General features: G+C 35.3%; 1 protein-coding gene across 1 annotated transcript in view; it reads right to left on the bottom strand.

The window, feature by feature from the left end:
• Positions 1–26485, bottom strand: part of BTBD8 (BTB domain containing 8) — a 107045-nt gene that overhangs the window by 27874 nt on the left and 52686 nt on the right. Inside the window, exons 5-7 of the mRNA XM_039236475.1 lie at positions 15547–15636; positions 7447–7527; positions 6086–6182 (exon numbers count right to left, since the gene is read on the bottom strand). Coding sequence (XP_039092406.1) covers positions 6086–6182; positions 7447–7527; positions 15547–15636 — 268 coding nt within the window. The remainder of the gene's footprint in view (positions 1–6085; positions 6183–7446; positions 7528–15546; positions 15637–26485) is intronic.

Here is a 26485-nt window from a genome sequence, read left to right as displayed (position 1 = left end):
GACACTTAACCAACTGAGCCACCCAGGCACCCCGACAACCTTTAGTTTTCTAGAATAGCATTTGCGCTCTCTTAGCTGCCAGAATAAACACAAGTTTTATTTTAATTACATTTAGCTTATTTTTTAAAGAAAAATAGTATAACTTCTGGCATATCACATTGCAATGCAACCATATGATCTAATCTGCTTCCTAAAGTATATATATAACTCTAAGTGCATGTGCAATGGGAAGTGCTACTCTGACCTCAGACAAAATGATAGAAAGTAATTAGATAATACTTCTATAAAATCAATTTTTATATTAATTTTATATTTATATTTAATTTATATTAATTTTTTGTATTTTTAAAAGCTCATATATGGAAGTAACTAAGTAAAACAAAAAAAAAAGTAGATATAAGTAGTGACAACAACTCATTGCTCTTGATGTTAAGCCTCCTTGCTACATATTGCCCATATCACTTATTTTCAGGTTTTGGATTATTCCCTAAGCATATCTATTGCCTATTAGGGTGAACAGAGTTCAACTTCTCTTTGTATACATTCATTTGTTGTAATGTGGGGTTTATATACTTAATAAAGATCATCAATCAGCCAATTTGTGCATGTGGTCTCTAAGTTTAACTTTCTGATTCCCTTGCTCTCAGAAGAGCAAAAGCTTCTTTAGAATTACATCCAGGGTAGTCTTTCTAATAAGGTCAGTGATTTGCAACTTCTAAAATTATGAACTGCTATTAATTTGAGTTTCTAATACACTTCTCCTAAAAGTACTACATCAGTGTTCAATAAATTGAATGTAAATATTTTGCTTTGCATATTAAAAAACTGGTTATTCCTCTTGCATTAACTGGAGGTACTCTAGGCTATTCTAAAGTCAAAAATGCTCAGCTGATTAAGCATATGTCTCTTGATTTCAGCTCAGATCATGATTTAATGGTTTGTGAGTCAAGCCCCACACTGGGCTCTGTGCCAATGGTGTGGAGCCTGCTTGAGATTCTGTATCTCCATCTCTCTGCCCCTCCCCAGCTTGTGGGCTCTCTCTCTCACAATAATAAAAAAAGAAGTAAAACAAATAAAATAAAAAATGGCTATTACTATATAGATTAGACAGCGATAATTCTACTAAGTTAAATAATTTGCTTTTCTGAACCACTTCAGACAAGAGTATCAAACTTCTGGAAAGAAACTACTGGTATAAACATAAAAACACTCAGAAGTCTTAAAAATTATAAAAGTAAACATAAGAGTTAAAAAGTCCAGGAATCTGGGGTGTCAGGGTAGCTCATTTTGTTTAGCATCCAACTCTTAATTTAGGCTCATGTCATGATCCCAGGGTTGTGCGATAAAGCCGTGTATCAGTGTGGACCCAGCTTAAGATTCTCTCTCTCCCTTTGCCCCCCTCCCTAGCTCATGCTCTCTCTTTCTAAAATAAAAATACAAAAGTAAAAAATTTAAAGATTCTCTCTCCTTCCTTTGCTCTCTCAAAAAAAAAAAAAGAAAAGAAAAGAAAAGAAAGGAAAAGAAAAGAAAAGAAAAGAAAAAGGTCCAGCAATTTAATTTAGGAATAACCAGTTCTTTACAACACAAAGTCCATTAATTGATGTATAAGAATAACTTCCAGGGGTGCGTGGGTGGCTCAGTCGGTTAAGCATCCGACTTCGGCTCAGGTCATGATCTCGCGGTTCATGGGTTTGAGCCCCACATCGGGCTCTGTGCTGACAGCCAGCTCAGAGCCTGGAGCCTGTTTCGGATTCTATATCCTCCCCTCTCTCTGACCCTCCCCTGCTCACGCTGTCTCTCTCTCTCAGAAATAAATAAAACATTAAAAAAAAAGAATAATTTCCATAAAAAATATTAAGATACAAAGTAACTTGCTGCTTAAAGCAGAGACTAATGAACTATAGTTGTGGGCCAATCTAGCCCACCACTGTTTTTGTGAATAAAGTTTTATTGCAATACTGCTATGATGTTCCTTTACATGTTGTCTATAGTTGCTTTTGTTCCACAACAGCAGAGCTGAATAGCTGTGACAGAGAAGAGCCCATAAAGCCTACACTATTTGCTGTCTGGCCTTTTACAGAAAAGGTTTACTGACCACTGGCTTAAAAGGTTACTTTAACTCTGAGAATTTCACCTATATAAAAATGCTAATTCTCAAGTATTTTGTAACAGGATGACTGACCTTTAGTCATTTTCAAAACCTGCTTGCAGAATTTGGGAAGAGATATATTTAAATCACTACCTAAGTTATGCTTTTAAAGATGTGGCAAAAAAGGGGCACCTAGGTGGCTCAGTCGGTTAAGCATTTGGCTCTTAGTTTCAGCTAATGTCATGATCTCACGGAGTTCAAGGTCCACATCCGGCTCTGCGATGGCACTGTGGAGCCTGCTTGGAATTCTCTCTCTCTCTCTCTCTCTCTCTCTCTCTGCCCCTTTTCTATGCACACGGTCTCTCTCAAAAATAAATAAACCTGAAAAAAAAAAGAAGCACTGAAAAATATATAATGTAAACCTCATTGTAATTGTATAAATGAAGTCCAAAATTTTTAATTGTGTAAAAGGTAAAATTGTGAAGTTAATGAAATGACTAATGCTTGTCAGGTGTTTCAGGGCCAGTTACCCATTATTTTATATCAAAATTTGTATTACTGTGCAATGTGTTACAATAGGCTTACCTTATGTAAGAAACTGGCAAGAAACTACACAATTGAGATCTAAAAGTTAAATTTTTTTAATGCTTATTTATTTTGAGAGAGAGAGACAGAACATAAGCAGGGAAGGGGCAGAGAGAGAGGGAGACAGAGAATCTGAAGCAGGCTCCAGGCTCTGAGCTGTTAGCACAGCTAACATTGACACATGGTCAGTGAGACCATGACTTGAGCCAGTCAGATGCTTAACTAACTGAGTCACCCAGGTGCCCCTGAGATCTAGAAGTTAAAATTATATTTTCAGACATATATTTGTAAAGTTATACATTATAGAAATATGTAAAGCAAAAGTTTAAAGATCAAGCAATAAAAACAAAAATTATTCTCTCAAATGTGTTACCACAATAATAGATATTAAAACAAGTAAAATAAAGTAAAAAAAGTTTTCAACAAAGTACCATATTAATAATCTATTTAAAATTACATTTTATGTTGTTTTAATGTTAACAAATATGCCTTTTGTGTTTTATAAATTAAGGGAATTATTGAAAGTAAAATGTAAGAAGCTGCATATAACCTATGTATACTTATACTAAAAACGAGAGGCAATGGTCCAAAGACTGTCCATAAAAGAGATTATTTTTAAAATGATAGCTGTCTGAAAACATATATCTGTCGTTCTCTGAGTTATTTCACTCAGCATAATACCTTCCAGTTCCATCCACGTTGTTGCAAATGCCATGATTTCATTCTTTCTCATTGCCAAGTGGTATTCCATTGTATATATAAACCACATATGTTTTCACTCATATGCGGATCTTGAGAAACTTAACAGAAGACCATGGGGGATGGGAAGGGGAAAAAAAAATAGTTACAAACAGAGAGGGAGGGAGGCAAAACACAAGAGACTCTTAAATACAGAGAACAAACAGGGTGGATGGGGTTGGGGGGAGAGGGAAAATGGGTGATGGGCATTGCGGAGGGCACTTGGGATGAGTAGTAGGTGTTGTATGTAAATCAATTTGACAATAAATCATATTTAAAAAATAAAATAATAAATAATAAAAAGAAAAATAAATAAATTAAAAAAATGTTAGATGTAATTGATGTCTTGAGGAGTCTCAGTTCAGAGGAGATACTAACATAAAACTGTTTTTCCAGATAGTGCTGCCAACTATGCTGTGTCAATTTCTCCTTCTTTCCATCCCTTCATGACATTATAGGTAAATTCCAGTATTTTCTTTTATTTTTCTGGTATTGAAATCAGCACAGTACTGTTTAAACACCTATCTTACATCTAGCCTTACATCTTCCTCTCCCCCATCACTGGTTACAGTTATAGTTGCGGAGATATGGAATCGGGAGTAGAGCATGGTCTGGTCTCGTCCTGCTCCTCCATTTTCTTGGTCTAACTTCAGTGGCAGAGGGCTATGGATGGCCATATAAATAACCAGACACAGCATGGAAGTAGGTTGATGTCACTGAGTTTGCTCTAATTAAGATGTTGATGGCCTTTGCTGATGAGTCTTTTAGGAGCAGACTACATGTCACCCTAGCGTTTCAGTAGATAAAGATTCATGATGCACAGTGCTAGCATCATTTGGCCCTATACCAGCAACCTCTAATCTTCATAGAACCACTAAGGTCCTCTTCCCTCCCTGCGTACCAGGTGTAACTGGGGTGTGGAGTGGACTCCCTATACTTTTTTCTTTTCTTTTCTTTTTTAAAGATTTTATTTTTAAGCAATCTCTACACCCAATGTGGGGCTTGAATTCACAACACCAAGATCAGTAGTCGCACAGTCTACCAACTGAGCCCACCAGGTGCGCCCTTACTCTTTTCTATACATGACAAAAGCTATTGTCCTTAGTCACCAAACTAGTACTGGCTTCTCCCTTTAAAAATCTCCACATTTAAGGGTACTCTCACTGGTTTCTGAGGCATATTCCCAGGTTCTCCCAAGAAATCTCTTACATTTTCTTTTACTCTTTAATGGAAGCTCCAGAGTGGGCTGGTTTTATAGATGTGGCATATGAGGATAAGACATATCTCCTCATTTACAGATACCTTCTATCTTTATTTTTTATCAGGTATGCTTGGATCTCTTTCCTAACTTTCACTTGGCTGGGAAGATGAGGGAAGCAGATGAAAGAGAAGAAAATTCTTTCATCAGAATTCTTCACTTTCTACAAAGTTGAGGATACCACAGACTGCCCTCCTTCTTCTAGTTTCCTTACTTCTAGAGGCTGAAATAAATGATTGATTAAACATAGCTGAGAAGTTTGACATTTCTCATTAAACGCTGGGTGGCAGTGGTGGTGGTGCTATATGCAATTGTTCATGGCTCTCTTAGTACATGGGGTGCTTCTTCAGTTACAACTTATATAGAGGTAGGGAAGTCCTACCCAACACAAAAACATAAAATTTAAGTGTTATTTAAATTATTAAAATTACCTAATTAAAATCCATACAATGCATACTATTGCCTCAGGTACCCAATAAGAAGGGAATATTGATGTAAAACAATTATTTTAAGATTTGTTTTTTTGTTGATTATAAAAGTAATACATGACCACTGTAGAGAATCTGGAAAATGAAAAATAAGTAAATAAAAAATAACCTATAGTCATAGAGTAAATTAAAACAATGGAGAATCTAAGAATAATGTATAAAATGGCATTTGTAAAAATGTCTAGTAGTAGATCTTCTTTAGACAATAAACTTACGTTTATATAAACTAAACTTAAAAGTTAGTGTTTATACTCCACCTGCTGAGAAAAGAAATATATTCCATCCCAAGTAGATGCTATAAAGAAGCGTGACAGGAAGGAAGAGTGTACTTTCAGGGAAAAGAACCAATGAAACATTTGTGATAAATGTAGTTTTTTTCTTTACACTTATTTATTTTGAGAAAGAGAGAGTGAGAACGCATGCACGCAAGCAGGGGAGGACAGGGAGCCAGGGAGAGAGAGAATCCCAGGCAGGCTCCACCATGTCAGTGCAGAGCCCAATGTAGGGCTTGATCTCACAAACTGAGATCATGATCTGAACCAAGATTAAGAGTTGGACGCTTAATTGACTGAGACACCCAGATGACACTCTGATAAATGTGTTTTGTTAATGGAGAAGGTAACTATGGTTGCTGACTTCATTTCTCTTAGCTCTAAACCCTGACTCAGTCCCAGATGCACACCCTACTTTTGAATTATAAAGGATACGCCTATATCCTTTCAATAAACTCCATGTCTATTTTATTTTACTTAAATGATTGGAATTAATTTGTTTTTTTGCAAGCATATCATATGAGAGTTCCTGTTAATTAAATTGACAGTATTCTTAAGATTCAAAGCACTATTCACTATCAGAGTTAAAAATCTAGTAGGTAATAATGGGTGACTTTAAGTGCTGGGTAAAAGATTTCTGAGACTCAATAATTACCTTCTGAAAGAAATTACAGTAATCTCTTCTTAAAATATAGATTGCTACTTCTTTTAATCCTTCTAGTCCATACATATCAGCCATATTGAGTATCTGACTAAAATAAAAATAGACTGTTAATTCTCCAATTGAAAAACCAAGGACTAATACACAGTAATGTACTAATAATTATAGCCTGTTTAAAAAAATAATAACCTGAATTATTTTAACTCTTTCTGTTCTCCATACTAGATATCCTTTATGGATAACAAAAAGGACACAGGTCAAAGGTTGAAAGCACTGTCACATGACTTGGCTAGTGGAGAATAACATGAAGTAAATTTGGAGATGTTTAAATTACCCTCATATTCTGAGTCACATATTTAGCAAAGTCCAAGAATCTGCTTCAAAGGCTGTAAAAGTTATAAAACTCTTTGCAACAAATCTGTATAATAAAAACTTGGGAACAGTGCAATTAATTGATGCTTATCATATTGAAAATACTTACAAATGAATCTAAGATTGAAAACAGTATCCAATGCCTCAGTAAATTTCCATTGCTTCTTTCATTTGGCAAGAATTTCCAAGCACCACACTTACATTAGGTACTTAGAAAATCTACAAGCCTTGAGAGCATGATACAATTTCCTATAGGTTTCCAGGGGAAGAAGCTTCAGTACTTAATCCCTCTGACTCATGACACTTTCCCCCCAAAATCACACTTATTCAGTTTGTAATTTAAAAAACCAATGACTATTTAAATTAAAAAGCAGCCTTCATTTGTTTGGTATTAAAACAGCAATAAAAGAAGACATCCAAAAATTAGAAGAGCAAGGTAGATTTTATTCTCTACTATGATTTCAGCGCTTAGATGGCATTTCACTGAAGAGCACTTAAGAACCATTGTTATTCTTTAGGATGTCTATATTCCTAAAGTAATTTTAAGGTTTTTCTTTTTCCTTTTCTTTTGCTGTTTAAAAGAGTAATTCTAAAATTTGAAAATAAAGTAGTAAAATAAGTGTTCAAAATTTGATAAAGATTCCATTTTACTTTATAAAAACTTGTCTTTTATTTTCGAAAACAGATATAAGGTCTTTCTAACAAAATTTGAGTCAAATGAAGACTTTTCTTAATTTTATTACTGTGAGTTGCTAGATCATCTTTTCTTCTAAGTAAGACAACTTACTGTTTTTAGATATTCCCTAAATACACATGATATAGCAAAATAATGAAACTGAAACTTCTACTTCCTTGACACTTTGAAACAAAGCTCAGTAAAGAAAAAACAAAACAAAACAAAAAAAGCCCCCAAAGCTCAATAAAGCAGACACCACAAAGTATCAATACTTTTATATTTAAAATGATTAAAAAATAATACATACCCAACATTAGCTTTGTCTGGAAAGTCCAAAGTTCCTCCATATATAAAATACATCATTACATTCATTTCTACATGGTTTATACTGAAATATAAAAGAAAACCAAATTCAAATCCAGAAATAATTAAGGTGTAACTTATATCAATGATACATTCTATTGTCTCATAAAATTTTAGCTAAAATAAAGTTTTAATCTCACTTTTATCTGAAGAATATATTCTTCAAGTAACATCCATACAGTTATTCCATTAATTTAAAATGAAGCAGCTATAGATTTTTATATGTTATAAAATATTATTAGTATGTTATTCAAATCACTAATTATTTGTTAAGCATCTTCTATAATGAACTTTTAGAGTCAGAAGGGATCTGAGAGGTCACAGCCCAACCTCTGGCCTATTAGGAAATCCTCTCCTCAGCATCACTGACAAATGGCCTCTGGTCTTCTTAAAGCCTCTGATGAACAACTCTATTCACTAAAAAGATCTTGTTATGCTGCACAGATTTCTTAATTTGTAATACCTATACAGCATCTCTAGCTTGACCAACATCCTCATTACACAGATGAAAAGATGCAACCTAAAGAAGTAGTCTGGAGTGGTAACTTCTATGTCCTACTGACTACTGGATCCCAAACTGAGTTCATGGGCTCCTTCCTCTTCCCCACCTCTCCTAGTACCCCAGATTCAGTCTTTTTTCTGCTGTTCCTATTTTGTTCATAGCACTGTTATAGGGCTTCTTGCATCTGGTTCATGGACAACAACCACTGGTCAATGGTCCAGAGGAACCCAAGATGAGAGGTAATGTGATTTCTGTTTTTCCTTTCTTCTCTGCTGAATGAGTTTGAAGCTGGATTGGAAAAAGTACCTCTGCTATCCAATTTCAGACTTTCTTTCAAGTGGGTTGTCAAAGAAGAGACACAGTAAGCAAGTCAACTTTGGCTCTTACCTTAACACACATTTTTCTGCTTTAAGAGTTTTTATCAATAATAAAGAAAATGTTTTCTTCAACTATTGACTCTTTCATATTATTCTGAACAGGAAGAAGTACATAATTTATTGCCTCTCCAAAAACCTCTCAGCATCTACATTATCATCTAGATACCTAAATTAGAGCATGAGCTTCATCTTAATCCTCTATGCAGTGGAATCAGGGTGGGAACAGTGCTGATAAGACTCCCATCATTTGTTAAGCATAGTATCTAATATCTGCTAAAAGTAAGAAAAAAGGAAAGAAAAGAAAAGAAATGGAGTTCCACAGAACAGGACTCAGAAAGGTGCTTGATTCTTTTTTTTTTTTTTACGTTTAATTTATTTCTAGGAGAGAGAGAGAGACAGCGTGAGCAGGGGAAGGTCAGAGAGAGAGGGAGTCACAGACTGAAACAGGCTCCAGGCTCTGAGCTGGCAGTCAGCACAGAGCCCAACGCGGGGCTCGAACCCACGAACCGCGAGATCATGACCTAAGTGAAAGTCGGACGCTTAACCGACTAAGCCACCCAGGCGCCCCGAAAGGTGCTTTATTCTATGGTCTTATACAACATATGCTCAAGACATATTTGAAGAATGTTTAATGAATGGCTTACTAGGGCACTTCTAGCATTGCCCTAAACCCTTCTGAGGAATACTGAGTTGAAAATATAGAAGTATTTTTAAATTCATTTAATACATATTTACTGGCCCCCTACTATGGCTAAGTACTGGTGTCTGGTGATTCAAAAACTCCACATCTTTAATACTTAGGAAAAAAAGTCAAATCCATATATACTATGGATATGGTAAGATTTGATCTCAGAATAATCATGTCATATTATCTACAGTCTGCTAATCTAAAACACTAGCATAATTACTAGGTATACTAGTCCATGCACTTTCTATTAAAATTTCAGGAGCCATTCTTATTACTGTTAATGAGGATTCGTCATTTGTGGTTAAATAATAGTTTCTTTCCAGACCTGACTTTTTAAGCAAAAGATAATAATGAATAAATAAAAACAATAGTTTTATTAAACTAAATAGCAACATCCACACATTTGGGCCTATATATCAATATATAATTATAAAAGCAGCAAGAAAGCATTTTCCCTCCATTTTACGGATGTTTTCTTAAACTGCATTCTCATTACAGTGTTGTAACTCATTTGTATTTTGTATTTATAAAAACATGATCAAATGACCTAGAAAAACAACAAATCATCATTTTGATAGACCACAGTTTAAATGGAAAGATTGAAACCACTATCTCTCTTTAAATGTTATCAGAATAAAAGCTTTTAGAAGATGAAAACATTACATATATTCAGTGAAGAAAGCCCTATGAGAGGACAGAGCTCTAAGATCAGAGAATAAACATACACCTAGTCTACTAAAATCTCTGTGCTTTATATGTGCTTCCTAAAGTTTTAGGGTCTTGTGTACATGGACTAAGGTAACATAGGAACTCATTCATTCATTCGTTCATTCACATTCAATTGTTTACTGAATAATAGGCTCTATTCTAGACCTTAAGGATACAAGAAGCTTTCATTCTAGAGGGAGGACAGGGGCAGTAAATATGTAAACAAATATATATAAAGAACATACTTTTAACAGTAAAAAGTGCCATGAAAACAACACAACACATAATATTAAAGAGGGTAAATGGACAGGTGGGTTGTACTTTAGGTGGGATAGTCTGGAAAAACCCAGGGGCCAGATCATAGAGGGTCTTACAGGTTTGTGGTAAAGAGTTCATTTAATTCACACTGCGATGAGAAGGCACAGAGCAATTTTAGTCAGAAGAGATATACATATATCTAATTTACATTTCAAAAGATCATTCTGAAAATTTAGTGTAATCCCAGGAATCTCTCAAGGGAGATGAGAAAATCCAGATTTATGTTCCAAAGCCCCAAGCTACCAATGTAAGACTTCTATTTATATAAAAATGGAAATATGTGCAGTTATAGAAATACTGGCTGTGGTTCAATTTCCAGTATAGGATGTGGAAAATTTTCCCCTTTGTCCACGAAAACTGGAGAACTTCCACCTTTCAACACTGGGGCACAGGTAGAGCTAAGATTACAGGACTCTACTATTCCTACCTCAATTTACTGAAGGCTGTCCCTCTTGAAAAATATCATGTGCATTATAGGTCTATGAGTTACCAACTCATTAAAAACTGTAATTCTTTTCTGTGAGAACAGACAGGATTTTCATTCTAATCTACTGCAGAAAACATCCTGCAGACATCCAACAGTGGCACAGTTCCAAAAAAGGCTGCTGATCAAGCAAAAGCAGGCATTGCTGTCCTGGTATTAGTAATGGCCCTTACTTGAACCCATTTCTCTCTAGAAAATGAGAACAATCTAATCAAGGGAAAAAAGAAAAGACAAATATTAATAAGCACTATATATTACATACCAAGTACTATATCTCATTTAATCCTATATCCTCATTTAAACCACTTCAGGAAACTCTGGGAAGGTAAACAATGTCCCTAAAGTCATGTAACAAGTTAGGACTAGACACTGGACTGCCTATACTGACACCAAAGTCCGTGGTCTTTTTACTATACGACATTACCCATGCAAACACCTACCAAAGTACACAATACAAGCTCATGTGAAAAAAGAATTTGTTTTGTAGATTACTTTATTATAATATAAAATTTTTTTAAAGGTGAGGTTTTATAAAAGTGGAGTTCCTAAATCCCTTTTAGCCTCAAAATTCATAAATTCCCTTTAGCTTTCCTATGGCTTTATATCCTACGATACTAACATCATTTTAGGTAGTAATTTGACACAGTCAATTTGATACGTGGTACAAGAGGGAAAAGCAAAATGTATTGTGTGATGATAATAAAGGATATGGATGAAACCCAGTATTTGTCAGGAGAAACTTTCTTCCTTCATTTTAGTGTTAGAAAAACTTGCTTTACCAAACAAGATAAAACAGTTGAGCCAAAAAGAAATGTATCCTTATTTCCAATGTGAGATTTCCAGCAGTAAGTCACCGCTGCTGATCTAGTAGCTATAGGAAAAGTGAACCAGTGAGGAAAAGAGCCTTGCTTATCACAATCGAAGTGATAGGAAAATACTGTAAGGGGAGTGAGCCTCATCACTGCTGTCACTACTACAACATACTTTTTATTTTAATGACATTTTCTTTAGTATAGCTGACACACATCTTACTTAAGTTTCAAGAATACAACACAGTGATTCAACAACTGTATATGTTACACTATGCTCACGTCAAGTGTAGCTACCATGTGTCATCATGCAACACTATTATAATACCATTGGCTACATTCCCTATGCTGTACCTTTTATTCCTGTCACTTATTCTTTCTATAACTGGAAGCCTGTATCTCCTACTCCCCTTCACTCATTTTGCCCACTCCCACCCCCTCCACCTCTGTCAGTCATCAGTTCTCTGTATTTATGGGTCTGTTTCTGCCTTTTGTTTGTTTATTCATTTGTTTTGCTTTTTAGATTCCACATATAAGTGAAATCATATGATATCTGTCTCTGATGACCATTCACCAACTTTAGTAGCTTGATCAAGGGAAAGCCAAATTAAACTCTGAAACAAGTTTGGCTACTTCTATTTGGCTTTCCCTTGAGCAAGCTACTAAAGTTGGTCAGTGGTAGTCAGGCCATATTATAACGGGAGATATTCATCTATCCCATCCATCATAATCAAGTATAGAAAATTACAGATAAGAGAGTAGAGACCAGTAATTGATGCTACTACTTTCTTCTTATCTACTAACCTCTTAATAAATAAACTTCATCTTTAAAAGCCTATATGTTTTGAATGTTTAATCTGATCTCTCATGAGGGCTGATTAAGGACTGCCTTTATTCCTATAGCTAAACTCAGAGGTCATCTTAAACAATATAAAAGAGATAAAAGCAGAGCAGTTCTGGCTGAAGGGGCAGCCCTTCCCATATAGTTTTCCCCTCAGATCCCAATCCCCTGCCATGTGTTTCCTAACATACTACCAAGAACTTTAGGGTCCTATGGAATAAAACTTGAAAATCAGGGATTTAAACAGTGGAGAAGAGCACGCATTAGCTCAAGAATACATACCAATGGGAAACTTGGTATGTATAACTCAAATTCTTTAGTGACTGTGGTGGAATGGACACTGAATTACTTATCAAAAACCATGTGATTTATATTCAGCATAAGCACTTATTTACCAGGTGACTCCAGGAAGACATTTAACTTAACTGATCTTGTTTTTACTCATCTGCTATATACGAATTCACCTGCTCTCTCAAAGACTGATTCTAAAAATCAAAGGGCATAGTAAATGTGGAAGAAGCCCAGAAAAAACATGTCCCTCCTGAGGACAAATCTACTTGGGAAAGGAAGAAAGAGCTACATAATAGATATCAGATAGTAAAAACTGTCACTAAACCTACAAAGAACTAAGATTTCTTCTAAGAAAAAATGAGACATGTGCTTTCTGCAAATTACTTTCCCCTGCTGCAGAATGAGATCTCTTAATCACTCTTCTTTTGACTTTTTCACAGAATCATGGGATTTTTTGTGAATGTCTAAAGTTGCACTTTGATTCAAACTAGTGTTATCTCTCCATTTAAATTCTTTTTAATTCATTTCTAAGGGGAGTGGATTGATAGCTTTTTAAAATGATGTCTAAAATATCTAAAAGTTTCCAAAATTACACCAATATAATTATCCCTAGGATTGGCACACTTAGAAAGACCCTAGCCTCTACTAGCACTATTTATTCAGCAGACATTTTAAATTCATCATAAAGGAAAATATCTTATCAGTAGGATACATACACCTTTCAGATTGTTTTTCAATAGTGATAACAGAATTTCAAGAATTTCACCAACTGCTCCATCTATACATCCCTTTTATACAGGATAATGAACTCTTCAGCTTGGCATATAAAACCTTCCATAATCAGAAACTACCTGGTTGTCAGGGGCAGGGGGAAGGAGGATGGGTAAAATGGGTGAAGGTGGTCAAAAGGTACAAATTTCTAGTTATGAGATAAATAAATGCTAGGGATATAATTTACAGCATGGTGACTACAGTTAAAAATACTATATTGTATATATGAAAGTTGCTAAGAAAGTAGATCTTAATATTCCTCATCACAAGAAAAATATAACTATATGAGGTGATAGATATCAACTACATTTATTGAGGTAATCATTTTGTAATATATACATACATCAAATCATGTTGTACAACTAAAACTAACACAGTATTTTTTATAAATTATATCTCAATTAAAATTTCTAAAAAAAGTTAAAAGAGCAGTTCAGATGAAAAATAGGGAAACAGGGTTACTTAGATGTAAACATTATTTTTTTAATATCACCAAAGCAATTCATGTTATGTTTTAATGCTGTATTAGTGAGAGACAGGAAAAACAGAAGAAAACAAATCTGCCATGTATAAGTATTTTATGCATGTGGAAGACAAATTAGAGAAGACCTTTATTTTAGTAGCAATAGTAAGTAAAACGGTGGTGATTATATGTGAGTTTACATCCTCCATTATTTTCTTTATTACTATTTCATTAGTGTTTTTTATCAGTTTAAAAAACACACTGGAATAAAGGAATTCATAAAATTTCATATCATTGAAGTCACTAACGGTGACAGCTACTGAAGCTACATCCAAAAGATAGGCTGCAAAATACACTGTGATATATGTATTGAAACTGTGGTAGTATGAAGAAAACATAATCTTCAAAAGGCCCTAGATGAAGAAAATGGGGGTAGAACCTTTTGCATGTGTTTCATTTGTATTAAATGAATAAAATATGAAAAAAAAAATCCCACATTATATATTCTTACAAGTCATGTTTCAAAATTCCACTTCTTACAGAGTGAAAATTTACAAAATGATAGGCATTTGGAGATCTGTTCTAGTTAGTAAGAGAACCAGATGATTATAACCAAGAAGATCCAAGATTATAGGTTAGGGTGACAAACAAATGGTTAAGAATTTATCGATAATTTCCATGCAACCATTGTCATGGAATTGCCACTATCACTATTTCATACCCAAGATTCTGGCCAAGATGCAGAGGTGAGAGGTTCCCTCAGAACTTCCAGGCAATTTTCCTACCCAGAAAACCCTCTCCCATACTGTATACTACAGACTCTCACAGTGATTATCTGTGACCAAGGGTCCTGTTCGGGGTGCCTGGGTAGTTTAGTCAGTTAAGCGTCTGACCTCGGCTCAGGTCATAATCTCGCAGTTTATGGGTTAGAGCCCCACATCGGGCTCGGTGCTGACAGCTCAGAGCCTGAAGTCTGCTTTGGATTCTATGTCTCCCTCTTTCTTTGCCCCTCCCCTACGCACTCTCTCTCTCTTTCAAAAATGAATAAACATTAAAAAAAGAAAGGGTCCTTTTTATCATTTAAGGTACTAGTTTATCTCTTAATAACTACCTTAGCAGTTTATAAAAACTGCCACCAATTGTGTAGATTCAGATCTACCTCTGACAGATCAACAAAATCCACACCTATCCAAATTATTCTTCAAGCGAAAAAAAAGAAACTATCTTTTACATATTAAATATTTGTGTTTCCCTACCCACCAAATTCATATACTGAGCCCTAACTCCACAATGTGGCTATATTTGGAGACAGGGGTTATAAGGAATTAAGGTTAAATTAGGTAATAAGGTGGAGCCCTGCCCTGAGGTGCTAAAATAGAAGAATCACCAGAGAGCTCTCTCTCTCTCTCCCTCTGCCTTCTTTTCACCTCCCCTTGCCCTCATGCACTAAGGGAAGGCCATTAAGCACACACACAGAACAAGCTGTCTGCAACCCAAGGTAAGAGCTCTCACAAACCTTGCTGGTACTCTGATCTTGCCATATTGTGAGAAAATAAATTTCTGTTGTTTAAGCCACTCAGTAGTGATATTTTGTTATAGCAGCCTGGGAAGACTAACATGCTATCTCTATTACTAAATGTTCCCTACTATCTTTCATTTTCAGAAGATGTACTTCACTGAATTCCATAACATGAGAAACATTTCATTGAATATATGGAGAAATCAGATTCATAAAAGTGTTTTGTATGAAGTATTATTTGCAGTTGAGCTGCCTTGTAAAAATTATGCTTACCCTTGAAGAGTAATAAACTTTTGGGAGCTTTCAGCCCAACAGCCACTGAGCATTGCCGCAAAATAACTGGATCTGGCACTTAAAATGGCTCTAAAGGAAAAGGGAGAAAAACACAGGTAAACATTTACGTATTATGCAAGATGTAATTTTCTTAAGAAATTCTTCATCTTTACCTCTTAAAACATGACAACAAGCTATGTGTCTTGTTTGTATTCACTGGAAGAATTATAACAATAATAAAAATTACAAACCTATATTTATACCTAAATATTTTGATTACTTAATTAGAACATTAATACCAATGTCCTGTTTATCTTTTTTTATTTTTCCTCTTCAAAGCTCTTTATAACAATTAAAACTATTTCCATGAATAAGATAGTAATAAATAATTTACAAATGGAGAAATAAAGATGTTATTTAACATTTTGAGGGAATATCAATAAAAAGGCACTAGAACCATAAAGGTCCTGAGTTCAAGTTCAGACCCACCCAATTATGCTAAAGAATAGCTATTATCTTAAGTATGAGAAATGACAGGGAAGGTATTTTTTTCTGAATTTCCACTCTATCTTTTCATAGAAAATGGCAATGTATTATTCATTCTTTAATTCGACAAGTATCTATTCACTTCTATTTTCTGCTAGGCAGTATACTAAGTGCTAGGAATACAGCAATAGATGAGATACAGAGAACAATGTTATATTCTAATGGAGAATGAGATGGAAGGGTGGAGGGGAACAAGAAGAAAAATATACTTCTGGCAATGGCTTACTAGGTTGTCTCAGACCAACAATCCTGAAAATAGCTAAGAAAAAAGGAAGATACATACAGATATAGACATTTACATAGATACAGATTTTGTTTAAGAAAGCAAGAATGATTTGAAGGCATCAGAAGGATACCATGGTCACAGATTTTGAGATAAGTTATAAAAAAGAAGACAAAAGAGGTGACCCAAGTATTTTAGGTAACTTTCCATTAAGGCAATTGCCAAATCTGAAAGAAAAAAAAAAAATGTTTAAGAGGTAAGAAGGTGAGTACATCTTCTGGCAATCTTTATAAGCTTGGAGGCATACAAGTGGAAATTCGGGTCAATCAAAGAGGGGAGGCTTTGGTGGATATCCCAAAATTTCAGTTGGATTCTGAAGGGCTATATCTTAAATGAAAATGAACAAGAAAGAGAAAAGCCCTTATTGACACTTAAGTTCAGCTTGGAATGTGCTCAATCCCAAACTGGATTAAAGTGACCTACATCTAGCCTAACATCTGGCCAGAAGCAGAAATAAATCCAGTCTTTGTTAAAATAACATCACTTGGAAGGTCAAATTATGTCTACAAATATTCAATAAAATTTCTAGCAATCATCAAAAGATAATCTGGTGTAATAGTGAACAACTAGAAAATGAAGGGAAAGAACTTCATTTACACTATTATCAAAAGAGGTCAACAGGAAAAAAATGTAACAAAAAAGTGAAAGACTTCCACATTAAAAGCTATAAAACATTGCTGAAATAAATTTTAAAAGATCTAAGAGAGGGCTAAACTATACTTATAATTTGAATACCCAGAATTGTTAACACATTCATTTTGCCTAAATTAATTTCTAAATTCAACACAATCTTAACCAAGTTTTTTAAGTGGCAATTGATAAGTTGATTTTAAAAGGTAGATGGAAATATAAAGGAACTACAATAGCAAAATAAGCATCAGAGAGAAGAACAAAGTTGGAAGACATGATTTTCAGACTTACTATAAAGTGACAGTAATCAAGATAATACGGTATTGATATAGGGATAGAAACACAGATTACTGGAACAGAAGTGAAAATCTAAAAACAGATCACACATATATGGCCAACTGCTTTTCAACAAAGGTGTTAAAGTAATTTGATGGGGTAAAGATAGTGTTATCAACAAAAGGTACTGGAATTGGAGACCTGAAGGGAAAGAAATGAACCTCGACAGTTAACCTCGCACCATAAACAAAAACCAACTCAAAATGAACCAAAACCTAAATATAAAAGCTAATGCTATAAAATCTCTAGAAGAGAAAAGATGAACATCTTTGCAACTTTGGGGTAGGCAAAGATTTCTTAGGGCAATAAAAAGCATGAACCAGTTTGTAAAAAAACATAAAATATAAAAATTTAACAAAATTAAAAACTTCAGTCCTTTAAAAATCACTTGCAGGAAAATGGAAAGACAAGCAAAATGTTCAGAGAAAATATGTGTAAAACATATATCTGCCAAATAATTTGAATCCAGAGTATAGACGGAACTATCACAACTCAATACAAGCACATAAATAATCCAACTAATAAAAGGCATACACAAAAAAATTATCAGATATTAGTCAAATTGACAGAAGCAATCTTCCTTCAAAAACAAGTTTATAGCCAGTTGTATAATAAGATACCACATCAGGATTTGAGCATTAGATTAGGATTGAAAAAGCTATGGTCAGAACAGGACATGATTCATTTGAAGGGGGGGAAGATACATATTTGTTTCTCTATTGTTTACTTAAATTAAAATTTGTGCCAAATCACTTTCTTTAAGAGTGCTTTGAAAAAAAAAAGGGCGAAAGATGACCAGAAAAATCACAAGATATGCAAATGGCCAATAAGCTTATGAAATGATAGTCAACATTACTACTGATTAGGGGAATGCAAAATAAAGCCACAATGTGATACCACTATACATCTACTAGAGTGGCAAAAATTAAAAAGACTGACAAACGTCAAGTGGTGTTGAAGATGTGGAACAACTAGAACACTTAATAGCATGTAATAAAATGGCACAACCTCTTTGAACAAATGTTTGTCAACTTCACAAAAAGTTAACACTCACTTACCATAAAACTCAGCAATTATCCCTAGGAATTTACCCAAGAGAAATGAAAATATGTATTTACACAAAGTTTTGCACAGAAAAACCACCTTCTTTAAAGTAAAAGCTAAATGCAAGAAACAATATATTCAAAAACAGGAGAAAGAGCCAACTGTGGTATATCCATACATATTGCAATACTGTTCACCAATAAAAACTGAATAAAATACTGATATGCATAATATTCAAGGATAAAGCTCAAAAACATCATCCTGAGCAAATGAAGCCAGACACAGTATGTCTGAGTTCATTTACATGAAATTCTAAGACAGGTAATATAACCTATGATTTAAAAAACACAAAAATAGGAAAAGAACCCAATTTAAAAATGAACAAAAATATGAACACAAGGTACCAAAGAAGATATACGCATGGCAAATAAGCATATGAAACTCAATTTGTGGGGCTAGGGAGAGGGGAGGTAAAGGGACACAGGAGAACTTTTGGGTGATGAAACTTCTCTATCTTGATTGTGCTGGGAGTTCCACAGGTTTATACATTAATAACAACTCATCAGGACTTCCAGACAGATGGCAATGTACTAGGCTTCTATGCCCACCTCATCCCATGGATACAACTAGGTAAATACCCACATCAGTGTAATATCTCAGAAATGATACAAAAACTGGCAGAACAGTCTCTCCACAGCTAAAGGTAGAGAAGAGGCCACATTGAAAGGGTAGGAATGGCAGAGATGCTGTGAGAAGCCAAACAGATAGGTGGGATTGTCTGCAGTGGGAGGGACACCAGCAGTGCAGAGAGGGGCAGACCCCCACACCAGACACCCAGGTATGGGGGAACCTGCACAGAGAAGCCAATCTCCAAAAAATTTGGCTTTAAATATCAGAGAAGCCTAACAATCAGTGAGGCTTAACACCTGGAACTCTAAAAATTAGACTCAGCTCTGCAAGAGCCAGGAACACAGAATCCCTGCCCTTACAGAGAAAACAAAACAAACAACCCTGCTGAGATATAGCATAGAAGCACCAGTTTCAAAGACACCTGGGGTATACAGGAAGAGATTTATTTACTAAGCTCTGAGTATATGCCGGAGGCGCAGTGATCATTGGGAGACTTCTCCAATAACAAAAGAGGGTAGGTGCCATTTTTCTCCCCCACCCCCTAGTCTACATATATAGACACTTGTGAGAACCAGTGAAGCATGTACACTCTCTACCTTGCTTGTTAAGAGCATGTCCCACCCCACAAGTTCCCCTGGGGACCTATCTCCTTCATCCCAGCCTGCATAGGTGTTTTCCTAGGCAGCTGCAGGTCCTCTCCTGCAGCAGACTAGCTCAGACCCTCCTGACAAAGAGCATCCTACCTCCATATTCTCCTGCGAACATGCCCTCTACAATATGCCCTTGGCAGATCATCCAAAGCAGTGCACAGGCCTGGCAATGTGCAAGCAGCCCTATAAAGGGCCAGCACCACTCCAAAACAACCCCTGCCATCAGGGAGAGGAGAAGATAACCACACATACTGGTCCAACTCCAGCCCTAGCAGTGGGCTGGGGGCAAATATTGGGTCTGAGCGTGGGAGCCAACCACCAAAAAAAAAAGCTTCTCAGGAGACCACAGGAGGAAAGTGCCCTACAGTTCCATATAGTAGCATCTCTGGCAAATGCCTGGTCTGACTCAATCAAGTCCAAGGTAGCCCCAGACTGGCCCACTAAGAACACAAGGAGCAAGCCCTACCAACAATAGGCAAAGAGAGCCAACTGGACTGAAGCAGAAGTGGTTCAGCAATAACAATAGGTCACACATACACACACAAGAAACCCCACTAAGTGTGAGGTTCTGATGAACAGAGCACCGCACTGCAAAGCACTATAGAATCTCCTCTTCATAAGGCCACTACTTTGAAGACCAGGAGATGTAGATGACTTTCCTACTACATAGAAACAGACAGAGTTAGACAAAATGAAGAGAGAGAGGAATATGTCCCAAGTGAAAGAACAAGACAAAATTACAAGAGATCTAAATGAAATGGAGAATTTTAAGTAAGAGTCATAAAGATACTTACTGGATTTGAGAAAAGAGTGGAGGACCTCAGTTAGACTCTCAATAGAGAGATAGGAAACATAAAAAAGGACCAATCACAGATGAAGAACTCAGTAACTAAAAGTAGAAGTACATTAAAGAAAATAAATAGTAGTCTAGGGGAAGCAGAAAGGATGGAGACCTGGAGGAGAGAATAATGGAAAGCAATCAACCTGAACAGGGGAGAGAAAAAAGAATTAAAAATAGATGTAGGAAACTCAGCAAAACTGTCAAGTCCAGTAACATTCACATAACAGGGACACAGGAAGAAGAGAGAGAAAAGAGGGCAGAAAATTTATTTGAACAAATAGCTGAAAACTTCCCAAACCAGGGGAAGGAAACAGAAATCCAGATCCAGGAGACAAAGAGTGCCACCAACAAAATCAACCCAAAGAGGTCCACACCAAGACACATAGCAATTAAAATGATAAAAAGTAATGATGAAGAGAAAAATTTAAAGCAGCAAGGAAAAAAAAAAAAAAAAGAAAAGTTAACCCCCCCAAAAAGAAACCCCATAGAACTATCAGTTAATTTTTCACTAGAAAGTTTCCAAGACAGAAGAGAGTACCATGACATAATCAAGCTGATGAAAGAAAAAAAACCCTGCAGCCAAGAACTCTATCCAGAAAGGCTATCATTCAGAATTGAAGAAGAGATAAAGAGGTTGCTGAACAAAAAAAGTTAAAGGGATTCATCACCACTAAACTAGCCCTATAAAAAATGTTAAAGGGAATTTTTGAATGGAAAGGAAAGACCATACATATGACTAACAAAAGTAGGAAGCACAAAAGCAGTGAAATAAAGTATGTCTATAAAAATTGGTCAAGCAATTCACAAAATAAAAGGATGTAAAGTATGACACTATATACATAAAACATGGAGGGGAAGGGTGGCGGGGAGAGGTATAAAGAATGCATTCAAACTTAAAGCGATCATCAACTTAACAGAGGAGATGTTACATATAAACCTAAAGACAACCATAAATCAAAACCGGTAATAGATATGCAAAAAAATAAAGAAAAAGGAATCCAATTATATCACTAAAGATAGCCAGCAAACTGTGAGAGAAGAGAGTAAGAAAAGAAACAGAGAAGAAATACAAAAATAACCATACAAGTAACAAAATGGCAGCAAGTCTACACCTATCAAGAATTACTTTTAATGTAAATGGACTAAATGTTCCAATCAAAAGACACAGGGTAATGGAATGCGTAAAAAAGCAAGACCCATTCATATGCTGCCTACAAGAGACTCATTTCATACTAAAGACACATGCAGATTGAAGGTGAAGGAACAGAAAAGCATTTATTATGCAAATGGAAGTGAAAAGAAAGCCAAGGAAGCAATATTTATATTGGACAAAATAGACTTTAAAACAAAGACTGTAACAAGAGACAGAGAAGGACACTATATAATCATAAAAGGAACAGCCTAACAAGAAGATATAAGAATTGTACATGTTTATGCACCCAACACTGCAGCACCCGAATACAAAAGCGGCTAATAACAAACATAAAAGGAAGTAACTGACAGTAATAAATAATACTAGGGGATTTTAACACCCCATTTACATCAGTGGAGGGATCATCGAAACAGAAAATCGATAAGTAAACAGTCGCTTTAAGTGACACATTGGAGGAGATGGATCTAACAAATATATTTAGAACATTCCATCATAAAGTATCAAACACATATTCTATTCAAGGGCACATGGAGCATTCATGTATAGATTAGCATTAATGTACAGAACACATCAGGTCACAAAATAAGTCTGAACAAATTCAAAAAGATGGAAATCATGCCGTAAAGCTTTTCTGACCACAATGCTATGATATCAGAAATCAACCACAAGAAAAAAAGAAATTTGTGAAAAGAACACAAATATATCAAGGTTAAATAACATGCTACTACACAACGAAGGAATTAACAAAGAAATCAAAGAGAAAATAAAAAAATACATGGAGACAAATGAAAATAACACAACAGACTAATATCTTTGGGATGCAGCAAAAATTATTCTAAGACTACAGTTTATAGCAATATAAGCGTACTTTAAGAAGAAAAATCTCAAATTAACCTAACCTAAGGTGTAACCTAACCTTACACCTAAAGGAGCTAGAAAGGAAAAAAACAAAACAAAACAAAAACCTCAAAACCAGTAGCAGGAAAGAAATAATAAAATTAGAGCAGAAATAAACAAAATAGAAACTAAGAAGAATAGATTAATGAAACCAGAGGGTGAACCTTTGAGAAGATCAACAAAACTGATAAATATTAAACTACTCACAAACACACAAAAAAGATAGAGGACTCAAATAAACAACGTCAGAAATGAAAGAGGAGAAATAGTAACTGACAAAAATATAGAAATACACAAGATTATAAGGATATTATACAAAGGATTATAAAAGGGAAATACAAAGGATTATAAGGGAATATTATGAAAAATTATATGCCAACAAATTGGACAAGAAATGCATAAATTCCTAGAAACACAAACACCCAAAACTAAATCAGATGAAGTAGAAAATTTGAACAGGCCAATTGCCAGCAATGAAATTAAATCAGTAATAAAAATCTCCCAACAAATAGAAATCCAGAACCAGATAGTCCTGACTGAAGTCCAAAAAACATTCAAAGGAGAGTTAATACCTATTCTTCTCAAACTATTCCAAAAAATAAAAGAAGCTTCCAAATTCTTTCTATGAGGCCAGTACTGCCCTGATACCAAAATCAGTTAAAGACACCACAAAAAAAGAAAACTACAGGTCCATACCTCTGATGAATATAGATGCAAATATCATCAACAAAATATTAGCAAACCAGATACAAGAATACATTTTAAAAAATCATTCACAATCAAGTGGGATTTATTACTGAGATGGAAATATATGGTGGTTCAATTTCACAAACCAATCAACATAAAACATAAACACAAGAAAGGTTAAAAACCATACAACCATTTCAATAGATGCATAAAAAGCATTTGACAAAGTACAACATTCATTCATGATAAAAACCCTCAGCAATAGGTTTAGAGGGAACATACCTCAAAACAATAAGAGTCATATATAAAAAACACACAGCTATCATCAAATTCAATGGTGAAAAACTGAGAGTTTTCCCCTAAGATCAGGAATAAGATAAGGATGTCCACTCTCTCCACTTTTTATTCAACACAGTACTCAAAGTCCCAGCCACAGCAATCAGACATGAAAAAGAAATAAAAGGCATCCCTATCAATGAGGAAGAAGTAAAACTGTCACTATCTGCAGATGACAAGATATATACAGCAAACCCTAAAGACTCCACCAAAAAAAAAAAAAAACACAAAAAAAACCCAAAAAACTAGTAGAACTGATAAATGAATGCAACAGGGACAGAGGACATAATCAATATACAGAAATCTGTTACATTCTATACAACAGAAGTAGCAGAAAGAGAAATTAAGAAAACAATCCCATTTACAATTGCACAAAAATAGTAAGATACCCAGAAATAAACCTAACCAAGGAGGTGAAAGACCTGTACTCTGATTACTATAAAATGTGATGACAGAAAAAGAAGATGACACAAACAGAAAGATGTTCCATGCTCATTTACTGGAAGAACAAGTATTCTTAAAAGTCTATACTTCCCAAAGCAATCTACAGACTTAATGCAATCATTATCAAAATACCAACAGCATTTTTCAGTAAATTCAAACAATCTTAAAATCTGTATGGAACCACAAAATAGCCAAAGCAATTTTGAAAAGAAGAACAAAACTGGAGGTATCACAATTCAGGGTTTCAAGATATACTATAAAGCTATCATAATCAAAACAGTAAGGTAATGGCACAAAATAGACACACAGATCAATGGAACAGAACAGAGAGCCCAGAAACAAACCATGATTAACCTCTGAGGTGGATTAATTTTCATACATAATTTTTTTTTTCTAGGAGAGAGAGAGACAGCATGAACAGGGGAGTGTCAGAGAGAGAGGGAGGCAAAGACTCTGAAACAGGCTCCAGGCTCTGAGCTGGCAGTCAGCACAGAGCCCGACGCGGGGCTCGAACCCACGAACCGCGAGATCATGACCTAAGCGAAAGTCGGACGCTCAACCGACTAAGCCACCCAGGCGCCCCTGACGTGGATTAATTTTCAACAAAGGAGGTAAGAATATGCAATGGGAAAAAAGTCTCTTCAACAAATAGTGTTGGGGAAACAGGACAGCTACAAATAAAAGAATGAAACTGGTCAATTTCTTTACACAAAAATGAACTCAAAATGGATTAACGATCTAAATATGAGATCTGAAACCATAAAAACCCTCTAAGAGAGCATAGGCAATGACTCTGACATTGGCTACAACTACATTTTCTAGATATGTCTCCTGAGGGGCACCTGGGTGGCTCAATCAGTTACCTGTCCAACTTTGGCTCAGGTCATAATCTCATGGTTTGTGAGTTCGAGCCCTGGGTTGGGCTCTGTACTGACAGCTCAGAGCCTGGAGCCTGCCCCTTCCATGCTTATCCTCTGTCTCTCTCTCTCTGTCTCTCAATAATAAATAAATGTTAAAAGAAAATTTTAGATATGTCTCCTGAAGCAAGGTAAACAAAAGCAAAAATTAACTGTTGGGACTACATCAAGATAAAAAGCTTGAGAAAGCAAAGGAAATAATCAACAAAACTAAAAGACAACCTACATAACAGGAGAAGATATTTGCAAATGACATATCCAATAAATAGTATCAAAAATATATAAAGAACTTATACAATTCAACACATAAAAGCAAACAATCCAAGTTAAAAATGGGCAGAAGATATAAACAGGCATTTCTACAAAGAACACACACAGATGGCCAACAGATACATGAAAAGATGCTCAGCAGCACTCATCATTAGGGAAACGCAAATCAAAACCACTATGACATATATCATACCTGTCAGAACGGAGAAAATAAAAAACAGAAGAAACAAGTGTTGGCAAGGATGTGGATAAAATGAATCTTCATCCACTGTTGGTAGGAATGCAAACTGGCAAAGCTATTCTGCAGTATGAACAACAGTTCCTCAAAAAGCTAAGAACTGAATTACCCTATGATCCATCACTTGCTCTATTAGGTATTTACCAAAAAAAATAAAAAATACTAATTCAAAGAGATACATGCACCTGGATATTAATAGCAGCATTATCTACAAAAGCCAAATTATGTTAGCAGCCAAGTTTTTATCGATAGATAGATTACTGGATAAACACACACACACACACACACACACACACACACACACAGAGAAATATTACTCAGTCATAAAAAGGAATGAAATCTTGCCATTTGCAACAACATAGATGGGGTTAGAGAGTATAATGCTAAGTGAAATAAGCCAGCTGGAGAAAGACAAATACCATATGATTTCATTCATATGTGGAATTTTAGAAACAAAATTTCCAAACTCATTCTATGAGGCCAGCATTACCTTGATTCCAAAACCAGACAAAGACCCCACCAAAAAACTACAGGCCAATCTCCCTGATGAACATGGATGCAAAAATTCTCAACAAGATACTAGCCAACCAGATCCAACAATACACTAAAAGAATTATTCACCATCATCAAGTGGGATTTATTCCTGGGATACAGAGCTGGTTCAGTATCTGCAAATCAATCAACATGATACATTACATTAATAAAAGAAAGGATAAGAACCACACGAATCTCTCTCAATAGGTGCAGAGAAAGCATTTGACAAAACATACCATCCTTTCTTGATAAAAACCCTCAAGAAAGTAGGGACAGAAGAATCATACTTGAAGATCATAAAAGCCATATATGAAAGATGCACCACTAATATCATCCTCAATGGAAAAACACAGAGAGCTTTCCCCTTAAGGTCAGAAACACAAGAAGGATGTTCACTCTCACCACTGTTATTCAACATAGTGTTGGAAGTCCTAGCCTCAGAAATAAGATAACAAAAAGAAAAGGCATTTAAATTGACAAGGAGGAAGTCAAACTTTCAATCT

Source organism: Hyaena hyaena, unplaced genomic scaffold (assembly GCF_003009895.1).
Source record: "Hyaena hyaena isolate Hyena2069 unplaced genomic scaffold, ASM300989v1 scaffold_111, whole genome shotgun sequence".
Classification (NCBI taxonomy): Eukaryota; Metazoa; Chordata; class Mammalia; order Carnivora; family Hyaenidae; genus Hyaena; species Hyaena hyaena.
The sequence above is the reverse complement of the archived record's forward strand: the minus strand, read 5'-3'. Positions and strand labels throughout refer to the sequence as shown.